Here is a 19,728-nt window from a genome sequence, read left to right as displayed (position 1 = left end):
AAGGGAGAAAAACCTCCAACAGAGGGAAGAAAAACTCCCTTTAACAGGAAGAAACCTCTGACAGAACCAGGCTCAGAGGTGGGCAGAACATCTGTTAACAGAACCAGACTCAGAGGTGGGCAGAACATCTGTTAACAGAACTAGGCTCAGAGGTGGGCAGAACATCTGTTAACAGAACCAGACTCAGAGGTGGGCAGAACATCTGTTAACAGAACCAGGCTCAGAGGTGGGCGGCCATCTGCCTCGACCGGTTGGTTTGAGAGGAGAGCAGAGAGAGAAAAGGACAGCATAGAGACAGAAGAGAAGAACTGTTGATGGAGACGACAATCACAGAGCAGAGACATGCAGCTCCATGACGGGACATCTGGAAAAGAAAACAGAAACTACACGAGCGAAGGAACTGAATGGAGACAACAGATAATAAGCAAAAACTATGGGAGAGAAAAAGATGGTGAGGTATGAGTCAGTTAAAGAGTAGGAGGAAAGAAAAGAAGCTCAGCATGTAACGAGGTCCTCCAGCAGCCTCGGCCTATAACAGCATAACTAAGGGTTGGTTCAGGTCTACCTGAGCCAGCCCTAACTATAGGCTTTATCAAGAAGGAACATTTTGAGTCTAATCTTAAAGCTAGAGAGGGTTTCTGCCCCTCCAACACAAACTGGGAGCTGGTTCCACAGGGGAGGAGCCTGAAAACTGAAGCTCCTCCTCCCATTCTACTTCTGGAAACTCTAGGAACCACAAGTAGACCAGCGTACGGAGAGAGAAGTGCTCTGCTAGGATTATATGGTTCTATATACACACACATCAATACCTGCTTTATCCTGAACAGTGTCACGGGGTTCTGGAGCCTATCCCAGCTCACTTTGGGTGAAGGTCACCAGTCTATCACAGGGGCAACACAGAGACAGAGGACAAAACTTAATAATTATATACAGTGCTGTGAAAAAGTGTTTGCCCCCTTCCTGATTTCAATTTTTTTTTGCATGTCTGTCACACTTAAATGTTTCAGATCATCAAACAAATTTAAATATTAGTCAAAGATAACACAAGTAAACACAAAATGCAGTTTTTAAATGAAGGTTTTTATTATTAAGGGAGAAAAAAAATCCAAACCCACATGGCCCTGTGTGAAAAAGTGTTTGCCCCCTCCTGTTAAAACATAACTTAACTATGGTTTATCACACCTGAGTTCAATTTCTCTAGCCACACCCAGGCCTGATTACTGCCACACCTGTTCTCAATCAAGAAACCACTTAAATAGGACCTGCTTGACAAAGTGAAGTAGACCAGAAGATCCTCAAAAGCTAGACATCATGCTGAGATCCAAAGAAATTCAGGAACAAATGAGAAAGAAAGTAATTGAGATCTATCAGTCTGGAAAAGGTTCTAAAGCCATTTCTAAAGCTTTGGGACTCCAGAGAACCACAGTGAGAGCCATTATCCACAAATGGAGAAAACATGGAACAGTGGTGAACCTTCCCAGGAGTGGCCGGCCGACCAAAATTACCCCAAGAGCGCAACGACGACTCATCCAAGAGGTCACAAAAGACCCCACGACAACATCCAAAGAACTGCAGGCCTCACTTGCCTCAGTTAAGGTCAGTGTTCATGACTCCACCATAAGAAAGAGACTCGGCGGAAATGGCTGCATGGCAGAGTTCCAAGACCAAAACCACCGCTGAGCAAAAAGAACATTAAGGCTCGTCTCATTTTTGCCAGAAAACATCTTGATGATCCCCAAGACTTTTGGGAAAATACTCTGTGGACTGACAAGACCAAAGTTGAACTTTTTGGAAGGTGTGTGTCCCATTACATCTGGTGTAAAAGTAACACCGCATTTCAGAAAAAGAACATCATACCAACAGTAAAATATGGTGGTGGTAGTGTGATGGTCTGGGGCTGTTTTGCTGCTTCAGGACCTGGAAGACTTGCTGTGATAAATGGAACCATGAATTCTACCGTCTACCAAAAAATCCTGAAGGAGAATGTCCGGCCATCTGTTCGTGACCTCAAGCTGAAGCCAACTTGGGTTCTGCAGCAGGACAATGATCCAAAACACACCAGCAAGTCCACCTCTGAATGGATGAAGAAAAACAAAATGAAGACTTTGGAGTGGCCTAGTCAAAGTCCTGACCTGAATCCTATTGAGATGCTGTGACATGACCTTAAAAAGGCGCTTGGTGCTGGAAAACCCTCCAATGTGGCTGAATTACAACAACTCTGCAAAGATGAGTTGGCCAAAATTCCTCCACAGCGCTGTAAAAGACTCATTGCAAGTTATCGCAAACACTTGATTGCAGTTGTTGCTGCTAAGGGTGGCCCAACCAGTTATTAGGTTTAGGGGGCAAACACTTTTTCCACACAGGGCCATGTGGGTTTGGATTTTTTTTTCTCCTTTAATAATAAAAACCTTCATTTAAAAACTGCATTTTGTGTTTACTTGTGTTATCTTTGACTAATATTTAAATTTGTTTGATGATCTGAAACATGCACGTGTGACAAACATGCAAAAAAATAAGAAATCAGAAAGGGGGCAAACACTTTTTCACACCACTGTATATATGTATACAGTATGTACGTAAATCCTAATCACCTCACTTTCCATGGTGAACACATTATCTCAGGAACACCTTAAGGAAATATTTTCAAATGTGGCACAAACATGTATTTGGACTCTTGAATGGAGTCGTAAAGTTTTGGTGGTCAAAGGTCACTGTGCGGTTACATCCACTCCCCACTGTGAAAGTGATATCTCAGGAACACCTGTCAGGAATCTTTTGAAATCTGGTTCACTCGGACTCAAGAATATACTATATATAAAGGTAACTGTGACCTCACAAAACACATTTGTGGCCATAACTCAATAATTTATACATTCATTATGACAACAAATATCTAATAGAATGAAATGATAATTATTATTTTCCGTCCATTATTCAACACCACCAAGTGAGGAGCAGAAGGGGAGTTTGTGACCATATATTTTACATTTATGACATACGTTATCTTGGTGTGTCCATGTAGAAATTGAGGGGATTTTATTGATCTGATGTGCTGGCACTTTGTGTATATAATTGGTCTCACAGATCCGATAAGAGCAGTGGCTCTATCCCCTCACTGTTACAGCATCACTTTCTCCCAGAGAGGGCTATTTTACCAAGTAACCTGCCTCACAGATCATTTGATAATCACTGCAACTTTCTGCCAGGAATTCATGAAAGTGACATTTCACAGCAGTCTCCGACATCTGCAAAATGTTGACCTGCTTGTTCTTTTCCTCTTTCTGAGGAAACCAGCTGTTGGTTTCATAAGTCTGGCGGAGCAGAGCTTTGTCATACTCGTGGCTCTCTTCAGATGTGAAAACCTTGCCAGAGTTACATGACAGGAGGGAGATCAGCTGGTGCTGTGTGCTTTCTGAAGTATTAGAAACATACTGCGTGTCCAGTTGGAGGGTCGGCAGCAGGGACGTGTCCTCCTGCAGGTTGTCCTCTGATGAACGCGGAAAGTCTGGATCCACCACGATGAGACTTTTCTCTCCGAGGATATCGGTCACTTGGAAGTCTTTGATATCCAGGATGTTCCTATTTGTACATTCCTGTTGCAGGGAATAAATAACGGGATTCAATTCAGTCAGGAAAGACGACTTAATGGATTGAAACGCAAATTTTGTAATCCTCCCTCTAGAGTTAAACTGAAATCAGACTGAAATGAGACTATGGGCCCTTGAAAAGGCCCCAAACCTCTCATATATAGAAGCAACATACACAGATGGAAAGAGACGAATTACAACTACAACAAACGATGCTGAGTTTTGAGTTTTTGTTGATCTTTAGTGGTTGTTCTGAGTCTATTTGTTGTCATTTTGTCTCTTTTTCACTGGTTTAAATACCTTTTTGTAGTCATTTTGAAGCTCTGTAAGTTGTTTTAAGTCTCTTTTCATTTATTTTATTTCGGTTCGGTCTTTTTGTGTTTATTTTCTCTCTTTAGTTGGTTCCATCTTTTTTCAGGAATTTTGCTTCTATTTATGCTAATTTTACATCTTTGGAGTTGCTCTTTGTATATTTCTGGTCACGATGAGTCTCTTTGCAGTCATTTTGTTTGCAGTGGTTTTGCATGTACATTGTTTACAGTAGTTTTGTATCTGTGTTCATTTTGCAGCTCTTTTTTGTTGGTTTGCACGTCTTTCTGGTCATTTTGCTGCGGTTGTATTTTGTGTCTCTTATAAAATATGTTTTTGTGGTCATTTCGCATTTCAAGGTGCTTTTGTGTCATTGCAGTCATTTTAGCATCTATTTAGACTAATATTAATTTACTTTATTTGACTTCATTTGCACTTAGGTCTTTGTAGTCATTATGACTCTTTTTGTTCTCACTGTGCATCTTTCTTATGGTCATGTAGCTCGGCTTTGCAGTCATTTTGTTTCTGTTTGGTGCCTTCGCAGTTGGCTTTGTCTTTTTGTAGCGGATAGCTGGAAATCTGAATCTGGCAGCGAGCAGAACATCTGGCAACCTGAAGTGTGAGCTGAAACCACAACAAGAAGAACCCACTTTGTCTGAAATCCAGAATCCAAACTATAAAAGCTGTAGAAATCAGATGACCTGCTGGTTTGGGTCCATCAGCCAGTGGCCTGTAGTACTTTCTCGAGGGCTGGAAATGGGTGGGAAGAAGTACGACTTGTATCTGCATAGAAATGTTATTTACAGTTGTCAGAATTTAAAAGCAGGGGTGAGAAATTACCTTTTCCTTTTGACATTTTTTGTGTTGTTTGATTTTTCAGAGGGAATGTTGAAAAGCTCTTTTTGTGAAATGACACAGGGTGTCATAAACAAATGCAGTACTGTGATTTAAATTAGCTGAGCTTTGATAAAGTTATATCAATATGTGTAAATCTAAATTGTGCAAATTGCCAAATGTTATATGCGTGTAAGGCAATTTGTTGTTTTAAAGGTGGTAACACCAACGTGGCTGATGTTAACTCCTGAAGTTTTATGGTCAATTTTTTTTCTGTGGATAATGGAAGAATTTTTTTTTTGGAGTGTCAGGCTTTACTAAACGTTTTTGTAAAGACTTAGCAAGGGCATAAGTCTGCATTGTCAGCGATACCCACAATTGGAGGCCTTATCTTGTTGGATTGTCCATATGTGAAGAACACCTTGAGGGAATTTCTTCAAACTTGGCACGAACATTGACTCGGCCCCGGGGATAAAATTATTAGGATTTAGGGGTCAAAGGTCATGGTCACTGTGACTACTGTGACGGACACATCTGTCTGGGCTATGTGCTCTGCAGTAACTGTCGATCAGAGTCTTTTTTGTGTGCAGCCGGTTGGTTAGCAACCAATAGCGTGCGTGTGAGGCCTTCAGAAGACATCTATAAATTGTAGCATCTATCAATAGTCTGCACAAGGTGTGTAGAAACATCTGTAAATTGTTGGTGCCCAAAATAACCTGTTTTACACACCCCACCTCTAACCTGCATTAAAACTTAATGATTTAATGAGATGTGGTTTTATTTGTCTAAAAATGGATTTTACAAAATTAGTATCAAAGAAATTATGGTTCAGGAAACCGTATAAAGGTCAATGTATCGGTGCAGGTATGAAAAATGTTTGAACAATACCAAACCGCAGACTGTTCAATGTATAAAATATCAGAAAATGGTGAAAATCATGCAGTTTGGTAGCTTGGAGTCATGACAGTTTGAATTCATGATTAAATAAATGATTATTCAGTTATCAAAACAACATTTAAAATAAACACTGTGCAAATCAGGATCCGTGAGATGTTTGGACTAAAGACAACAAGAAATAAAATAACAGAAAAAAAGATTTCTGAGCACTCACACAGTCCTGGACAGGATGGAGATGATTAACACGATGACGGACAGCAGCAGCAGAGTTGTCGCCGTCGCCACCACTGACACCACGTCTGGAAACAAGAAACATATCGTGTTTGTTTCAGGACAGAATAAATCTGGTAGCAGTCTGTTGTGGCCGGCCGGTCAGTTCAGCTCTTTCCCGCTGCTCCTTCCTGTTGCCTGATTTGACATCCCTCCATCAAATGCTTCATAACTTCTCATGTAAACATCACAGAACTAGAGGCTTAAACTGAAGAAGCCCTTGTAGCATTACATGTAAAATCATAAATTACTCTTGACGTTTAATTTGTGTGTATTGGGTTTTTAATAAATTATTTTCTGATGGCAAAAGAAAATGTCCGAAGAGTTTTTACAAGCTATTATAGTCTCTAGTGTAGACAATGCACTCATTTGCAATACAAATTTTAAGATATTTTAATCTAAGTTACAATCGAAAGTTCTCTTTGAAGGCAATCGTGACTTGTATTTGTGTTTTTGGACTTCCCAGAGATCCAAACAGTGTCAACTGTGTCACGTCAAAGTTGGCAGTTGAAGAACAAGCGTGTTGCGTGAGCTGTAACTTCCCTCTCTGGGAGAAACAACCACTTCTGGGTGGTGTGAAAGGTTCCACTAACCCGGTACGCTGCTTGGGATTTCTCCTGGGAATCAGCTTGTAATATTGAAAATGCAAAAGTTAAATCTCTCATTTATTTAAATTCAAATCTTTGAGCGTTACTTTAATGACAAAACAATGGCAGCACTAATATAATTATATTTTCACTTATCTGTTGATAATAAGCTGCTAATCATTTTGAGATCTTCATTATGCTACAGACATTACGGTTTCCAAAAACGTTTTTTGAGTTGCTGCTATCAAATGAGCTCATTTAACAATAACATTCCTCAGTTTCAACATTTAATATGTTGTCTTTGGTCTATTTTCAATTAAAGACAGTCATTTGTAAATCATCACATTCTGTTTTTAATTTACATTTTACAGTGTCCCAACTTTTCTGGAAACAAGTTTGCAGTTTTGGTTAATAATCAACTCGTTTCACATGTAAACAGACGGTAGACGCTGGTCTCCACACACAGGGGAAGGGTTAATCATTCCATGGAACAAGAAATGGAAAAAAAAAAATCAACTAAAAAAGAAGAAAAACAGAAAGAAGAAAAAGAGCCTGAGAAATAAATTCCTCCTTTATGACTGAGTGCAACCTGTGAAACTCACCAAAATATGTTGTCACAGGAACGATGCTCATAGAAACATTATCAGCCAACAGGAGAAGAGAATACTCGGTGTTGGGTGTCAGGTTGAAGAAGGAGTGCCGCCATTGGTCCGGCCATAACAACAGTGCTGGAGAATTTGCTGTAATTATATGGTGAAAAATATATAAAGATGAGAAAAGGTTTGTCAAAGTTTCAAAACATTGAAGCGACAGATTCGCTTAAATTTTCATGACATCAGTGAGACAATACAGGTGTACAAGTCTTTATTACTCAAACTAGCACGTGACAAAATGTTTTCACCAAGAAGTGGGATTTTACATTAAAAGCACTAATTAACCCAGAGACAGATGCTGGAGGATGTTTCATGTTTGGGAAAATGTACCTTGTCTGTCAGAGTCTTTCCTCAGCAGCACTCTGTATCTGTTCACTCTGATTGGTCCAGACTTTTTTTGCCACGCCCACACAATGGTCACGGTCGTTTTAGTCACACCTACAACCTTCAGACTGACCGCCTCCATCAGAGCTGAGAAAACAAAACAAAGTGCATCCTGTCAAAAGCGTTTTTGGCCTTTCTTTCAAGATCCTTCCTTCCTTTTTTTTATCCATCTTTATTTCCTTCCTTTATCCTCCTTCCTTACTCCCTCCCTCCCTTCCTCAGTTCTCCTTTTCTCCTACTTTCTATCCCTCCATACTGCTTTCAACCTGATACAATGTCGATATTTACACTATTGCCTGCGTTCTCCTTCCTTATTTCTTCCGGCTTCCTACCTTCTCCACTTTTTTTCTCGTCGCTTCCTAAATCCACCTCTCCTTCCTTCTTTCTTTCCTTCTACCTTTTCTTTTGCTTCCTTACTATAACTTTCCTTTTCCTTCCTTCCTTTCTCGTTCCTTCCTCCTTCTCTTTGTTCCTTTTTGTCTCCTTCCTTCTGTTCTCCTTCCATCTCTTACTTCCTGTCTCCTGCCTGTCCATTCCTTCCATCTTCTTCCTGTCTCCTAGCTTCCTTCCTCCTTTTACCATTTCCTATATTTGTACCTATTTTATGTGTTTCTATCAACATCATTTCTGACTAATGCCCAGTTTGAATCTGCAGGGGGGAAAAAAATCAAACACTAAAGAAATCCAAATTGATTTTGCAGAAACTGTGAACAATATTCTGGGCACCACCTTCAGTTTAATCTAAGGTCTTATTCATTATACATCCAGGGAGTAACAATGGTAGCATTAGCATGCTGAGAGGGGAGCTAAGGTTTCATTTTAAAGTCGGACTCTTAGTCATCTCGTCATCACTTCCACACGTCTGAGGTTGTTTACCTCCCTGCTGCAGACTGGCAGAAAGAGACTGAGGAGACCCAAACTGGTGGTTGTAGACGGGGGACACGGTGATGAGATACGATTCATCAGGCTCAACATCTGGAAACACACCACACACACCGTCAGTGTATACAAACTGTACACAAAATACATTATTTATGTACTGTGTGAACGTTTTAGGTCCAAACAAATACCATGAGTAGTTTTTATTTATCGAAAAACATCATGTAAAGATGACGATGACACTTCCATGACGGATATCAAAGCCTGATACATCTAATTCCTCTAAACTGTGATCTAAAACCTTTTATAAACACAACACTGTTGCGCACACAGATACTGCAGTTTATTTGGACTCATTCCAACAAACTACAGCGTGGCTCTATCAGACTGTTGCTCACAGCTTCAGTCTTCACTGTGATTATAGTCTGAAAACCCTGTTTGCATTCGGGTTTCATCGGCCGCTATGAAGGCCAGACCAATCTGCAACCAGCGGTGGTGTCTATGATGACACCGACGTTTTTTTTGTAGTTGCAGCTGTGGTTTTGGCACATATGGTAGTCAATGCCAACTGCATAAAGGCTTTCTCCAATACTTTCAAAATGAACCCAAAGTCTTCTAGACTCCGTGAATATGGGTCATACAGAGCGTTGACCTTGGGTTCATTTGAACCAATCAGCATGCACCGAAACCGGCCGACTCTATGCCACCGCAGCAACTACCTACCGTGTCCACTGAAGCTGTGAGCCAGAGTCAGGGACGCCAGGCTGAAGGTCTGCGCCTGATAAGATGCAACGATGGAAGACGATTCCCGGCAAAGGGCGCCCAGACCAATTAACTGACTGAGTGAATTTAGGTCGGGTAACTCACCACCCTGCTGTCCCAAATACTTACAAGAGCGCCACGATTAATCTGCCACTGAAAATAGTCCTTAGTAATCCTGAGAAGTGTTCACTCAATACTACAGCAGCTGTTTACAAACATTACCGAGCCTTTTTAAAAAGTAAACTACATATTTGTGGAGATGGGACTTATGGACAATAACAAAAATATTGTCCATAGATATTGTACAAAAATATTGTCCAACAAAAAACATCCAAAAATAGAGGATCTAATGAACAATTTTTTTCCCTTTGTAATCTACCATCTAGAATATCATGTGGTTATTTAGTTATGATCATCTCCTGTTAGCCAGATTTGTATTAAGTGGATGCAGCTCTGAATGCTTTGTGCAGCAATTTCACAAAAGCTTAGCAATGGGATTCATTTCAGTCCAGAGAGCAGCTCAGCTTTTACTCTGAAACAGCAGCAGGACAGAGGAATTCAAATAAGGGCATTTCCAGAGAAGGTGAAGCACAAAACCTAAACTACTGAGCAATTCAGAGCCATGCATGCCGACCTGCTGCAGAAACATCAAGTTTCAACAGTGCCTGCTGTACTTCACATGAATCTTTACATCTGTATTACATGTTACCCGCATGTTTAAAACACACTGACTGGTCGAGCTAAATATTTTCTGAATTCAGAAACTATTTTCAGCACCTTCTATGACGGTGGAGGTGGTGAAGCTGTCCACTCTGGACCAGCGGCTGGTGGACAGACTCTTCTCGGAGCGCCACCGAACAGCAAAATGGCTGACGGGCGGGGCCGAGGACGCGGTGAGGAAGGTATTCCACTGGACCAGAAGGGCTTTCTTACCCGGATAAGAGCTGGAAATCCACAAGTTTCTGATGGAGGGAAAAGCTTCAGAAAACAGCAAAGAGATTATTTGGGGAAAAGATAGCCATAATTAATGTCAGCACCAACATAATGTAATTAACTAGCAGTTTTAAAATCACTTATTTTGGTGATTAACATATCATAAAGCAGCTTTTAATCATCCAGCCAGACTTTATTCAGACCCTCACAGCGCTTTATCAATTTAAAATGTTCAAACTGTTTGAAACATGATCTCAGCATTGAATAAAATAGTTATTCAGCTTTCTGTCGCCATCAAACACACATCTCGCATTTTTTCTACATAGTTCAATAATTTGTAAATTCAGCTCTACATAAAGTCCAAATTTAGCAAAGCACTCAGGACATAAAGTTACACAACACACGAATATGCAGATAGTTTATCAAGTTTGTGCAGCGTCGTGGCATCGGTTTGCATTCTTTGCATTAGTAAGATGAAGCCAGACTTCAGAATATGACGATCAAAGTGGTTGTCAAAAAATAATAATTACCACATTATATATTTTTTGCATATGTACAAAAAAACGCTCTGTACCCAGCTGTCCTTTTTATTAATTCTATTTGTGTAGTGAACCAGCTCAGAGGTGGGCAGTCATTGGCCTCGGCTGGTTGGGATAAAACACTGCAGTGATGCATGAAAGGGTTAAAACAGCTCAAGGTAAAAACACATGAAATAGACACCAATGAGCTGCATGTTTTTACAGGTAAACACGTGAATAGAACATTTAACTGGGGAAGTCCTGTGGTGCAATAAGTTTTATCTGAACATCATGCCACTTCCTTCTCTGATAAAAAAACACACACGCAGGCAGACAGTTGTTACAGTCAACATTTTGGGGGTTTTAAAGGTTGGTCAGAGAAACAAGAAGCTTGAATATATTCACGGGTTTTGTACATGTTTTTCTGACATTTTACACTGAACAACGGATTCATTATTAAAGTTGGTTGCACCTTACAGTACTCCTGTGATGGACTACCTCCCCCAAGGTTTTCTCTGTGTAAATTAAATGGCAGGAAAGAAACAAATGATCACAATACAAACTAAAACATGCCTTAAAACTCTGGGCTGAATATCAGTTGTACAGCGTTTTGCCAGAAGATGTTCTTCACACACCTCAACACATCTCCAACAACATTACCATGGAGATAATCAGTGTTGGGAGCGATCCAATGCTTGTGTAATTCACTCATATTATATTTTATATATTGAACTGACGCAACTGATCCGTATTCCTTAGTTGAGGTTTTTCTGAATAGCTTTTAAAGATGGCTGCAAACGTGGACCAATTTAGGTGTTTTTAGGCCGTGCGGTTTTACTGCACGATCACTTTCAGCAGAGGGAAGAATAGGATTAATAATCAGAACAGAAGCAATGTGATTCCTGCATTTTGCTGCTTAAACTCCTATTAATATGAATATTAATAACAATATTCAAGAAATAGTATCGGATTGGCATCGGCAGAAATCCAAATTCAAGTATCAGAACATGGATCTCGAGAAATAAGTTTGTTAGATAGATAGATAGATAGATAGATAGATAGATAGATAGATAGACAGACAGACAGACAGATAGATAGATAGATAGATAGATAGATAGATAGATAGATAGATAGATAGATAGATAGATAGATAGACAGACAGACAGACAGACAGACAGACAGACAGACAGACAGACAGACAGACAGACAGACAGATAGATAGATAGATAGATAGATAGATAGATAGACAGACAGATAGATAGATAGATAGATAGATAGATAGATAGATAGATAGATAGATAGATAGATAGATAGATACTTTATTAATCCAACAAGGGCAGTTTTTTTTCCCGCTACAGCAGCATTATAGATAAAGGTAAAGAAATAAAAAAGTAAAAAATATGAAATATGAAAATGTACAATATATACAATAAAATAGAATAATATTAAATGAAACTAACTAAACAATAGTGCAAAGATTTAAGCAGCAAACATACAACCAACGGTATTATTGTTATAACCTGTGTGATACCCACTATTCTGTCTTTGTGTGTTGATTCGGAGATGTGCAGCAGGTCCGTAGCCAGCGGTATTGAAGGCGGTAACTGTGACGGTGCAGTTCACCTCCTCCACCGCCAGGACTGTCGTCAGCTCGGTGACATTTTGAATCAATCCGTTTGGCTCGTGGCTCACCTGGTATCCAAGGACACGACCTCCTGCCTCACGGGGGTCAGGAGCCTGAGAGGAGATGAGATGGTAACACCAAGAAAGTTCATACGACATTCAGTCGGAGGCATTAAAACAGCCTGTGGAGCTGCTGCTGTGTGGCAGCAACCCCGACCCCCCGCTGAGGCCAGAGCGCTGTTCGCCTTTTTTATTAAAGTTTATTCATATCAAACGTGTCGTATGTCCAAATTGTACTAAATTCACCAGTGCACAAGTTCGGGTTCCAAGCAACACACCCATCGAGTTTGAATAAGATGGGACAAACGGTAGTCGAGATATGTGAGGAACAAACTTACATAGAGACAGAGATTACGTGCATTAAAATTGTAGCATAGATTCAGATTTTTGTGATAAAAACTTTTTTTAATTGTTTTTCAAAATTAACAATAATGCCAATAATATTATGAGCCACTTCGCTCATTGGTTGGACTTTACTCTTTGATTGTTTCTACCGGAGGAAAATTCTACAAATTGTATCTCTTTGAACACATTGGCTGCTGCAAAGATCAAATCTGAATTTTCTCGTGCCCAAAGATGCCAAACTGTGAAAGATCAAATAAAGCTCCATTCTGATACTTGAAGAAGAAAGCTTCCTTTCATTATGTAGGTCTACACCATCATACCTTCCACAGGAGATGAAGTAGAGACGATCCGCCAGAGCCCTTTTCCTCCACTCTGTAACACACCTCTAGAGGTCTGGAGGGCACTGGCAAAGAAAATAAATTCTTTATACAATAAGTTTAAAACTGTTGACCGTCTATTTTCAGTTTACCACAGATTCATTAAAGCGCTGCTGGTTTATTCTGTTTTCATGCCAGGAATGCTGGGAAAGTTTTTGATTTCAGTTTGTCCCCACGTTGTTGGTTTTTTTACCTCTGTCTAGCGTCCTTCCACTGATGTCGGCGCTCCAGTCGCTCCAGACGCCAGACCGCCCCCTGCAGGCCACGGCAGCTCTGTAGGTGGTGAACGGCAGCAGGTCTTTGATGGTGCAGGTCAGCAGATCGGCCTGTGCTGCGATATAATCTGGAGCCTGGACACAAAAAAAACAGGCAACAAAGACAGTGAGACTAAAACGGACTTCAGCAGTGCTTACAGGGCCTGGAGGTGTTGTTGTTGCTCACTACGCTGTTGAGGAACATATGACGGTCCCACTATTAAGTGTTTGCTTCAATTCTGAATAAATCTCTAACAACATCAGCAGGAAAGACCCCCCCCTTTAAAATAATTAAAGATATGTTGGTGGGTGATGCATTCAAATGTTATTTCTGGTAATTGCAGAACGATTTTGTGTGATTTCATACAAAACTACCCTGTCAAAATTCAAGTAATACACAAGTAAGTGTATTCAGATGAAAGAATACTATGAGAGTGTACTCAGGGAAGTATACGATTTGAGACGCAGCTATCGTCTTCCTTTCCTGCGGCGGTCCTCAGCCACCATCTTCAGTGTTTCATGGTTTTTGTGACTGATCTTGATGAAAACTTTCATTTCATTTTAATGATGGACAGTTGTTTCTCTTCTCTTCCTTGAAGTTTTTTTTTGCTATAATATGGATTAATACAGAAGCTGAATATGGCTATTTCTTGTACACCAACACTACCATGGCACAATACAACTGATGGTCTCCTTAAGAAAGCAGGAAATTCCACCAATTAACTTTTGGCAAGGCACACTTGTTAACTGGACACCATTCAACGTGACAACCTCGTGAAGTAGCTTATGAAAATGCCAGAAATGTGCAAAGCTGTCATAATAACAGTTCACAAATTGTGTTATGTGGACACGAGCCTTTTACTGTCATACTGTAGGGACTCATGCCATCTGGGTACAAGTTGACCCTGATCATTTCCCCTTTGTTTTAGGGTGAAACACTTTATATTTAAAGAGCATGTCGAAAACAGCACAAAAATGTGACTGTAAATAAGGAAATTCTAGAAAGTCACATGATGCAACAAAGGCTTAAATCCGACTTTTTATGAATGAATAAAGAATATTGTTATCAATTCAATAAAATTGTATTTATATAGCGCCAAATCACAACACAGGATATTTCATGGCACTTAACACATTAAAGTCCTTACAGCAGAACTTTACAATATTATACAGAGAAACCCAACAATTCAACAATTCCCACATAAGCTAGGAGGGGAAAACTCCTCTTTAAGGGAGAAAAACCTCCAACAGAGGGAAGAAAAACTCCCTTTAACAGGAAGAAACCTCTGACAGAACCAGGATCAGAGGTGGGCGGAGCATCTGTTCACAGAACCAGGCTCAGAGGTGGGCGGAGCATCTGCCTCTACCGTTAGGGTGAGAGGAGAGCAGAGAGAGAAAAGGACAGCATAGAGATACAAGAGTTTTCTCTTGTGCTTGTGTCCGATTTTAACAAGAAGCAGCTTGTATGAAATTGAATATTGTAACAATTCATGTCTTCTTCCAGGTCTTTTTTTAGGGTTTTTGAAGATGTTCCTTTCCAAACTGAACTTAATACAAACATAGATATTGTAGCTCTGACCTTATATTTTAAGGTGCAATAGACTGTATATTTAAAGTCTTAATTCAAGATTTGAAAACTTGAAAGCTCAGATGTCTTTAAAGACAATTTCTGATTGTTAATTGCTACACAGGCTCAAATCTGAGCCTATTTTTGCTAGTTTTAATGTTAGATATGATAAGTTATCACTTTTTTTGCTTGAAATGAGTAAGTTTCACTCGCTAACAGACTATTTAGAATTTCCTCTAGCCTGGGAGCTTTTGCAGTATAGTGTAGTGAAGCACTGAGCAAGCCAACAGGTAATTAATGTCAGTCAGTAGAGTTTTTGTATGACACAAACCTGGGTCCAAATGCGAGTGTTGTTGATCCTATAGCGAAGCCGGCATCTGCCCTCCCTGCTGCTTCTCCAAGACACAACGAGTGAGTCCTCCGTGGAGCCAAGTGCAGTTAACACAGGCTGAATGGGTTTGACTGAGGAGAGGAGACAAGGAAAGGAGAGAAGGACTGAATTATCACAATTTCACTTTCATCTGTCCTTCTATCTCATATCTGCTGGATGAAGACATCAGTTAGCTGAGCGATCAAACGTCTGGAGCTCTAACCTGCATAGTAAAGATCCACAGTATGAGGCTCAGACCAGATCTCCCCCCCCGCTGTGAGGTGTTTGATCCTGGCCGTCACTTTGAGGACGGCGGCGGGGTTGAAGATGCCCTGACAGGATACGGTTTTATAGCCACTGAAGAAGACAAGAAAAGGAGAGGAAGGGAAATCTAAAATCATACAAAACAGCAAAAGTTGCTTGGTATTCAATACGTAGCTGGCTGCTCTACATTTTTGAAATGTGAAATAATTACAGTAGAGTTTAATGTAACTTCTAACGTATTTCTGTCTAGAGCTGTCTCCCTTTTGTTTACCTGGTGAAGATCAGAGAGGCGTCAGACTCGGTGTGGCTGCTTGATTCCTGAGGCCAGCCGCATGTCATGGATGTACGTCCATCTGCAGATTTCTGGTAGTAACAGGATATGTTCAGGGTCTCTGCAGGAAAACAACAGGAGCATCCAGTTTAAATGACACGCAACTCTCAGCTTAAATCTGATTCAAGTTAGACAAACGATGCAAAATAGGAATTTCAAAAATCTTCAAATTCTACATTTCCTGGTTCTTGTCCACAAGTCAGGCTGATATGTAAAAGTACTGAGGTACCGATGTTCCCCCTCATGCACTCAGTTGGAATAAAAAAATAAATGGGAATTAGAGGATACTGTTATTTATTACAAAGCAATAGTTGCACTTTTGCATATATCTAGTTTCATATAGATGTGGTTCACATGCTGCTAATAATTATGACACCAGCATTTGTATAATACAGACCTCAGTTTTAGTTAATGAGCAAAGTATGCCAGTACTTCCCCTTACTGATATGTTGGCGTGTGTATCAGTGAATCATGAAGTATTACATTCTGAATTTCTACAGTGAATAAAAAAAATACTACAAATTGCCAAAGTTCACAACAAAACTTATCTAATCATGGTTATGCCAATTTCAATAATTAACAGGAACAAGACTAAAACCGTAGAGGGCTTTTAATTTGAAAACAGGCTTTTAATTTGTTTTAAAAAATAGGAAGTGGTGGCATTTGGAAATCCAATGGTGACTGTAAGTGTTTTATCATATAACTCTGAACAGTTCATAAGAAACAGTAGACAACTGGCACTGGAGGTTTTTGGGAGGATAAACAACACTGTTATTCATAATGAGATAAGATGTTCACCCCTGCAGGGTTTTTCGCTGATGAAAGCGTTACATCAACATGCTTTTTGCTGCTCATAGCTTGCTGCTCCTGGCCCGCATTCAGCACTGATTGGGAAGGAGTGGACTTCCAAAGCTCTGTTGTGTCATCATCTGACTTTGCTCTCTTTGTGTGCCAGGCCAACGTTGCTGTAAGATGAAGGTAAACTTAGATGAACCATTGCTGTGATTGGTCGTTTCGCTGATAAGTAATGCGTCCCTAACCCTGTCCTTAACTTTAATCCTCCCACAAAGGAACAATCAATCACGGGAGAGCCTCCCTCCCGCTGATCCGATCTAGCGCTGCTCAATAGAGTACCGTCAGCTTGTGAGAAGTGTCGGTGCACAAAAAACACATCACAGCACGAGTAAAATGAACAAGTGCCCGTTACCAGTGAGCACCATTCACATGTAAACAAACTATAGATGTTGACGGCCGGCGACGCACAATGCAACACCGCAGAAAGAAGATGCACACTTGATGCACACACTGGATGACAAATATGTCGTATGTTCTTATTCCACAGATAACAACAATTGGGTTGTATTCCTCTGCCAACCACTCAAGGAATAGCTTGCATCCGGATCTGAACTCATACATGTAAAGAAGGCTTTGAAGGAATCCTTTATGTGTTCACATGCGTAGCTAAGAAAAGATGATTGACAGTTATGTCACAGTTTCAGAAGAAGGAAGGAAACCAAACGGATGACACAGAAGCAGGTGGAAGCAGAACATGACGAGATTTTATCGACAATGATAAGTCAAGAAAAAACAAAGTCCTGGCAGTTGGTTTGTACACACAGTGAAGGCAGATTCCAAAGTGTCAACAGAAAACAAGCTACCGAAATGTTTAAGAAAAGCAGAAGTCCGGAGGGCTGTTTCACAAAATCAGAATAAAGAAAGGTTCCAGATGTTTATTGTGTTTAGGTACATTATGTTTAGCTAAACTAACAGGCAGGATTATTTGTCTCCCTAAACAGAAAAGATGCAATGTAATGTGGGTGAGACTACACTAGTTTTTTATTGTTCATTATATGATATCAGATAAATATTACTCATTTAACTGCTTGTCTAGCAGTCAACAAGCTGGGAAAAAATATGGAATTTTAAGAAAAGGTTTTAAATTCATTGTCTTTTTTAAAAACCTGACAGAGAAAACCAGGAGGGATAAGAAAAAAACAAACAAGATGCATCGCACTGTGAGTGAGTGTGAGTGAGTGAGTGAGTGAGTGTGTGTGTGTGTGTGTGTGTGTGTGTGTGTGTGTGTGTGTGTGTACGCTCACTCTGTACAGATGAAGACAGTCGAGGTCCACAGTCTCTGAGGTCGGTGACACACACTCGCTCATCGTCCTTACAGGGCTTCAGCTGAGAGTCTCTGACTGTCACTTCTGACACAAACACACACAAAACCACACCAACACAAAACTATTGAGAGGCAACAACGAGTAATGCAAAAGTACGTGAAATGCATTTTTTTCCCCCCCATTATTTATGATTTCAATTTCCTTGTAAAATCCTGGAATGTTAAACCTGTTCAAGCCTTGAACTTTTAATTCAAATTTATCATTTTAAACAAAGTTCTTCTATTTATTATTTTTATTTAAGCTACTTTTAAAACACTATACAGTTTTACCCTTTCAAACCTCTAACATTTAATTCAAATTTAACACTTTTAGAAATGTTCTTTTGTTTCTGTTTTTATTCATTAGGAACTTTAAACTTCACTCATATGGCAGATCGTTTTGTCCAAAGTGACTTAAAATAATTAAATTAAAAAGACTTATATCAACTGTGTCCCTTTAAATAAGTAGTAAGAGTAAAAGACGTGTTCCAATACTGATGACATACAACCACTGATCTGAGGGTAAACCTACTGAGAGTCCTGAAGTAAGACTAGTTTTCCTTCAAGTGGAATCTGGATACATCCCGAAACAAATGCTCTCCGGCCCGTAAAGTTCAACAGATGAATAACAGAAAAATACTAAAGGATGGCTTTCATTAGGAATGATTCCTGGGACACTCACCACGACACAACACACTGATGAGGAGGCTCATCACTGTCCAGGTAGAGAGGAGCAGTTTAAAAGACCAACCGTCCATCCCGACCCTCAGAAGTTCAGCTCTCGTCCCGTTACTGCGTCTTTCACTTCCCCTAAGTCACCTAGACCGCTTTCAAAACGTACCGAGAAAATACTGACTGTGATGTGCGAGCGGTGAATGAGGAAGCTGGTGGATGAGATCAGGTCTGACGCTGGTCTTGAAATTGTTCCTTTTTTTTTTTTTCCGGCCAGGCATCAACCTCATCAAACGTGTTTAATTTTAGACTTCCTCAGAAATGATTCGTCCGGCCACAGCCTGCCGTGAAAATGAACCTGCAAGACTCAAATACAATAATGATAAAAAAGATGGTGTTTGTAGGATTGAGCAGGTCGAGGTCTGATATATAACGTGTGCGTGTATCCGTATTCAGCAACTTATTATTTCTGTGTTTTCATTTTCAGGTCAATCCCGTTCTTGTGGACGTGACATCTCAGATTCAGACGCCTTCATTTATCCCAGACGAGCAAGTTCAGTTTTACAGCGCCTCGGGGGGGATTCTCTTGAAACATCACAAAAAAATATTCCTTTTGGTCCCAAAGTATGAACCAATTCGATTTTGTTGGTCAAAGGTGAAAGGTCACTGTGACCTCACATCTGTCCTATAGCGTTGTGAACCCGATATCTAAAGAACTATAACTAAAAAGGGAATTTCTTTCAAACTTAGCACAAATATTGACTTTTGATTTAACAATGAGCCGATTACATGTTTATGGGTCAAAGGTCAAGTTCACTGCCATAATCCACTCTTGTGAATGGGATATATCTCTGGAACCACCTGAGGGAATTTCTTTCAAATTTGGGACAAACATTCACTAGATATCTGGTGGCCGAAGGTCAAAATGACCTCATTAAACACATTTGTGGCTAAAATTCAACAATTAATATGCTAATTTACTGCAACAAATGTCTAAAGAGGATAAAATAATGAAATGATGACGTTATATCCAAAAGGTCAAAGGTCATGTACACTGCACCATCGTAATGCTGTCTGCTGTTAATCAGCTTTAC

At 40.0% G+C, this 19,728-nt stretch overlaps 1 protein-coding gene across 1 annotated transcript; it reads right to left on the bottom strand.

Moving 5' to 3' along the window:
- Positions 1-794: 794 nt before the first annotated feature.
- Positions 795-18,720, bottom strand: LOC138210265 (interleukin-6 receptor subunit beta). Its single transcript, XM_069169330.1, has 15 exons — positions 18,714-18,720; positions 17,904-18,008; positions 15,745-15,865; positions 15,433-15,566; positions 15,171-15,301; positions 13,212-13,368; positions 12,962-13,044; positions 12,145-12,350; positions 9,940-10,124; positions 8,398-8,496; positions 7,468-7,608; positions 7,087-7,212; positions 5,844-5,926; positions 3,433-3,593; positions 795-880 (listed from the first exon to the last, which is right to left on the bottom strand). The coding sequence occupies exons 1-15, from the start codon at positions 18,718-18,720 to the stop codon at positions 847-849; spliced, it is 1,773 nt and encodes a 590-aa protein (XP_069025431.1). The 3' UTR covers positions 795-846.
- Between the last annotated feature and the right edge of the window lie 1,008 nt (positions 18,721-19,728).

Source organism: Embiotoca jacksoni, unplaced genomic scaffold (assembly GCF_022577435.1).
Source record: "Embiotoca jacksoni isolate LCO1_2020_lvr unplaced genomic scaffold, fEmbJac1.0.p SCAF_44, whole genome shotgun sequence".
Taxonomy (NCBI): domain Eukaryota; kingdom Metazoa; phylum Chordata; class Actinopteri; family Embiotocidae; genus Embiotoca; species Embiotoca jacksoni.
This window is presented reverse-complemented; position numbering and strand designations above follow the sequence as displayed.

Coding starts and splice junctions, on each gene's coding strand:
- LOC138210265 (XM_069169330.1), bottom strand. Junction 13,369..15,170: donor ACACTCGCATTTGGACCCAG/GTTTGTGTCATA, acceptor TTTTGTGTCCAG/GCTCCAGATTATATCGCAGC. Junction 7,609..8,397: donor TGCCAGTCTGCAGCAGGGAG/GTAAACAACCTC, acceptor TTGTTTTCTCAG/CTCTGATGGAGGCGGTCAGT.